Source organism: Bidens hawaiensis, unplaced genomic scaffold, assembly GCF_021521415.1.
Source record: "Bidens hawaiensis isolate Kalapana, Puna unplaced genomic scaffold, B.hawaiensis_p1.1 tig00008796_1, whole genome shotgun sequence".
Classification (NCBI taxonomy): Eukaryota; Viridiplantae; Streptophyta; class Magnoliopsida; order Asterales; family Asteraceae; genus Bidens; species Bidens hawaiensis.
Genome location: NW_027491634.1, coordinates 11,882 through 17,496, shown reverse-complemented (window position 1 = coordinate 17,496; position 5,615 = coordinate 11,882). Strand labels below are relative to the sequence as shown.

The 5,615-nt window shown below is 34.8% G+C and overlaps 1 protein-coding gene across 1 annotated transcript; it reads right to left on the bottom strand.

Annotated features, from left to right (window-relative positions):
- Positions 1 to 585: 585 nt before the first annotated feature.
- On the bottom strand, positions 586 to 5,148 carry LOC143530000 (chaperone protein dnaJ 10-like). The gene is made up of 10 exons (XM_077025651.1): positions 5,016 to 5,148; positions 4,036 to 4,095; positions 3,853 to 3,944; positions 3,586 to 3,745; positions 3,079 to 3,208; positions 2,848 to 3,006; positions 1,814 to 1,992; positions 1,654 to 1,734; positions 876 to 1,013; positions 586 to 805 (listed from the first exon to the last, which is right to left on the bottom strand). Exons 1-10 carry the CDS (start codon positions 5,100 to 5,102, stop codon positions 719 to 721), a joined length of 1,173 nt encoding a protein of 390 aa, XP_076881766.1. The 5' UTR covers positions 5,103 to 5,148; the 3' UTR covers positions 586 to 718.
- Positions 5,149 to 5,615: the final 467 nt, after the last annotated feature.

Here is a 5,615-nt window from a genome sequence, read left to right as displayed (position 1 = left end):
GAAACCCGATTAACCCAACCCGAAACCCGACCCCAATAACCCGAAACTCAAAAAACGGACCCAAAGAACACCCCTAGTTTAACCCATTAAATTAAACATATCGACCACTAACTTGTTTAACAATTTTTTTACAACCCACGTAAAATAATTTAAACGAGTCATATATTGATTACGCAATTTAAAATGCATGCAGGTTAAGATTAATGTTTTACACACGATAAGTCATAAGTCATGTTTGGGTTGCAATTCAACCCGTTAATCCAAAGCCCGTCGACATAAGACAATTGACACTTAAACCTTAAATCAAAGCATATAAATATTAGACACACAGTAGATCAAACAAATAAAAGAGTTTAAATATCACTCAAAATGTATTATAATTCAGATAATTTAACACGTAAAAATACTTAACTAAGCACCGAGAACGTTATAACCTTGATATTGAATAATCTAGCGAGTTTGCAACACAGTTTGCGAAAAATAATACATGGTGTGCTTATAATAAAATCACATTAAAAAACTGAAGTATTCATTTATCGGACGTTACTGTACATGACTTTGCAGTTTGCAACAATAGTTTGGGAAAAATAATGCATTATGTGCTTATAATAAATCAAAATAAAAACTTAAGTATTCATTCAAATAAATACAAATTCAATATCATTACCACAATGATACATGCATATAAAACATATACATACCATTCAACCATGCAACTTCACTTTAATCTCTGGGCCCCAGGGGGTACAGTTGGCATAGGGTAATTGTAATTTTCTGCACCTTGGGGAGCTTCCACATATGGACTCTACAAAAGAATTTATTATATAAAATGGAAAAAGATATGTTTTTAATAGTGAAAAAAATGAATAATAAACCTGCGGTGCGGTGGTGGTTTGAGAAGTTTGACCAGATTCTGCAGCTTTTGGCTTATGATCTGAATCAATACCATTTGGATCATGCATGCCAGAGTTTAACATGGGCTCATTTTCATGCCCATTGGCTGGTTTTGCTTTCTGAAACCAATATAATTGTTTATACATCAGTCATGTATCGGTTTTGACTGATCAACTTGAAAATGGATCGATTTCGATTAGATATTATATCTCTTCAACGGGTCAAGTGGATCAATTTTAAAGGATCTAGTACATTATTTATTAATGGTAAAAATTGTTTGACCCGGCCCATCCAGTTAACCAGTTTTGCCATAGAGTCCTAGGTGTGTGGATGAAACCGAAATAGCCAAACCCAACGGTTTGGTTTTAGTTTTGCCTGTGTACCGGAAAAACCAAACTCGTAGAAACCGAACTGACTATTACAACCAAACCAAACCTGTAAAATGGGGGGAAAAATCAACTTTTGTTATTGAAGTTATGAGTTATATATTTTATTTTTGAATGCTAAGTAATTTATAAGAATTTGATAAAATTTGTAGCTCAATAATTTCAGGTCCATATATGTAACCTTAATTAATCATTAATTAACAAACAATTTAGGTCCAACATTTCATGCCCAAATTCATTATTTTCGGCCAGCAACTTTTTCGGCCCAAATGAAAATTTTAAACCTTACGGTTTTCAAAAACCCAAGAACCAAATTTTCGGTTCGACTTGAGCCCATACTGACCCACACACATGATATTAATAAGTATAACACCTGAAAGATCCGACCAAGAGTCTTCAATCCCTTGGCTCGCATACGAAGCTCTTCTTTTTTCACATTATGATCATGAAGAACCTGACACAGAAAAATATAATATATATATATAAAAGTACTGTATAATATAAACAAAAAAATGAAGAAAATTGAAAACCACCATTTGACAGACACGGGAAACCGTGGCTTCAATATCTGCCACATTAAGCTTCCAAAGAGAATCAATCATTAACTTCTTGTGTGACTCCATATATTCTTCAAGTTGCTCTTCTGTGTACTTCCCTTCTGCACTCAACTGTCGTTTCATGTCCTCTTGAAGCTGAATCAAAGCAATCGCGCCTAAAAACATAGAAAGTAACACAACAATGACAAAAATATATTAGAGCAAAATATTAAAAGGGATAGGCTTGTAAATGAACACGAACAGAGCATGACCGTGATCGCTTGTTTAACAACGGAATAAACGACCGACCATGAACAATTATACGAATAAGGTTTTCTTGTTCCTGTTCACTCATTAAGAATATGAGTGTGTTCGTGTTTATAAACAAACGGTTCACAAACAAAAGGAATAAACATAACTAAAGATTGATGAACGAACATAACTGAGCTAAAACCAATTAAAGTGAATGTGAACAATGTGCTAGGCTTGAAAAGTTATTAAAACTAGACAAAATTGTGATGGGTTATGGGTCTAAAAGTTTTAAGTGAGTATATTAACAAACGTAAACAAATTAACTTTAAAAAACGTAAGCTAACGAACATAAATGGACATATACATATTTAAATAAATGAGCGCAAACGCACTGGTTCACGAACATAAATGAACAGCAAGACATGTGTTCATGCTCGTTCGACTAACTAAATGAACAAAACCCTTTTTTCATGTTGGTTCATTATTAGATAATCGAGCATCCCACAGAACGGTTCACTGAATGATCTATACATTTACATGCCTAAACAGGGATACTTTCATATATCCCTTGTAAAACTTGGTAAAACACCATATTTACCCATCTGGAACATCATAATATTAAACATACATATTCTCAAATTTGTGACATTTATGCCTTTCCCTTAAACTTGCATTACAATGGTCATATTATAAATTGTAATCAATAAAATGGGTAAGCATCATATAGTAGGAATTTCAAGGGTACATATGCAATTTCCATATTAAAAAGGCAGATGTACCTGTGGCGGCTGTAACTTGTGATTTAATAAAGTGACCTTTGTTCCTAAACCACTCAGCAATAAATGGTAAACCAAGGTAAATAGCCTTTTTACCAAGCTCCTTGGCAGCTTGGTGAGTGTATATATAACCAATTGTGTTCAACATGTCCACACCATAAGCTACAAAAGGTATTGATATACTTTAGTAAATTGATTTATAATAGAAAGATATGTTGCTTAAACTAATAATACCTGCATTTGAAAGCCTTGATACTTCAGCTTCAGCATGGCGAATAAAATCATCTTTGTTTCCTTGAACGTATTCATGTAGACGATTTTTAAGTAATTCAATTAATTTTTCTTCTCTTTCCATTTGCACAATCTGTGATGCACACGCTTAACTGATTCAAATTTTCGTTGACACATTATAAATTTTATAAAATATTACTTCTAGCGTACTGCCAGATAACAAGAAATACGTTACTGCATAATGTATATTATAAGGGCGCGATCAACAATTAAAACACGGCTTTAATGCTTGTATGCATTATAGTAGTCGGAGAGACAAAAAGAGACGGTTATGCAGTTACATTACCGCCTTATGTATCACAATTAAATTTGTGAATCTGTCTTTTTCAATGCTTCAAAATTTTGTCAACCACTTCAAAAGGAATATAAAACTGCCAAGTTAATAATTTTATCATCTATACGATTCAAATTGTACATTATGATCCCGATTCTATACACACGCATACATACCCTCATCTTTTCTTGCAACTTTTTAGCATCAACCTGCTCCCCTTCTGTGAAAAGATCCAAAGAAGCCATGGATGCCATTGCCAGCTGCCCAATGTAGTCTTCAAATAACTCACTCCCGAAAAGCATTGCAAAGATTGCAGCAGGATCAATGATCGCTTCACTATAATTAACAGACAAAATAACTAAATAAATATCAAGAAGAAAATACACATATGAACGTGCACGTGTATACAGCACAATATACCATAATCTATAATTAAAGACCACAAAACTAAAGTTGAGATTCCTGATTTCCCGTGAGCATCATAAGCTTGTCGTTGATCAGGATTACTCAATACTTGGTAAGCTTCACCTAAAACCTGTTGTAAAATATAAAATCTTTAACTAAAACAGTATATTAAAGAAAAAACATAAGCAATAAATTCAATACGGGTTAGATGGAAATGTTGCCTGAAAATTCTGCGCTGCAAGAGGATCATTCGGATTTTTGTCAGGATGGACCTGTCGTGCCTGCAATCATCCAAACATAGCAAGCTAAAGATAACAAGAATTGCACTAATTTTACTAATCTCGTGAAAATAACGTTAAAAAGTGGCGGAAGGTTAATCAGACATCATGTGGTGGCGTTGATAGCCAAAAGACAAGGGTACATGCACCAATCGACCAGTGTGCCGATGGTTGAGTGTTATGTGCCTTATGTCCAAGGCTTGATGCAAAACTACTATCGAGCCGGGGGTCTCACCGGAAGCAGCCTCTCTATTCCTACGGGATAGAGGTAAGGCTGTCTACATCTTACCCTCCTCAGACCCTACCATAGCTTTGCTATGGGTGGGATATACTGAGTACGATGATGATGATGATGATGATGATGACATACAATCATCATAAATCATTTATTTGTACATGTATAAATGTTTAGATACCAATACAGACATGTTAGCCTGCCCGATTTGATGAATTAATGTAATGTTTATTATAGGTCTAACAGGCTATGCATAGGTAGCTATATCAAATCTAGCACATAACTTTTTTTCTTCATAATCAAAGACTTTAAAATGGTAAAGATAGTTAGTGAATATAACGCATACATAACTGCATAAGTTTAAAAGGATTAAATGATCGGTTCGATTACACAGCCGACCACAAAGACATTTAAACCGCCAAAACCGAGGTTTGATATGTTGTCTTATATAAACAAAATGTACTACATATTAGTTGTTCTAGCATGATTCCTTTTGAAACTGCAGATCATTGATTGAAATGAAAGTGAAAGGTTGCCTAAACAATATAGATAATAGATATTACTACACACTAGCTTCAATTTCCTTGCTTTAAATTAGGGCAAATAAAAACAGGTAATAAATGAGCAGATTGAAATGAATTTGGCGTCAATGAATTGAAGATGTGTGTTATATGTATATAATAATAACCTTGACGTAATAAGCTTTCTTAATCTCAGATTCTGTGGCGGTAGGTTTAACCCCGAGGATATCGTAATACTCCGTTTCCTTCACCATCGATCGATCATATACGATTATTTGGCGTTCCGATTAACGATCGATCTAGCGATTGAAGAAGTTGTACGGAGGAGGAAATATCAATGCTGAATAATTAAAGTCGTAGGAAATGGATTGAATTGACGAGTTGGTTAGAAAATGATAAAATAGGAAGCAACTGGCTAGCTACGTCAATTGGAGTCGGAATAGTCGTTGTTAGAAATCATCCACAAATTGTTAATTGGAATGCAATTGCTTACGAATTGAAAGCTTATGATTGCGACGTAGAGGCTGCGTTCTAACTTTGCTGACGATCAGATCAGGCCCCACCAGTTTAACGAGCTGGCTCGGACACATGAAAGACATGTCATCTTTTTCTAACGCAAATTTGGATCACCGACGGCTCACCGGTTCACCTGATAACTTTTGTTCCCCAGGTATGAAACCTTAGAACTCTAGACCAGGACGTACTGGCACGTATCGAAAGAGTTTAGTGTCTCAGTCCCGACTATAAGGGAGGTACAACCTTGTCAC

Coding starts and splice junctions, on each gene's coding strand:
- LOC143530000 (XM_077025651.1), bottom strand. CDS start 5,102: ATGGTGAAGGAAACGGAGTATTACGATATCCTCGGGGTTAAACCTACC. Junction 3,746..3,852: donor GGAATCTCAACTTTAGTTTT/GTGGTCTTTAAT, acceptor TGTTAATTATAG/TGAAGCGATCATTGATCCTG. Junction 1,993..2,847: donor ACAAGTTACAGCCGCCACAG/GTACATCTGCCT, acceptor CTATGTTTTTAG/GCGCGATTGCTTTGATTCAG.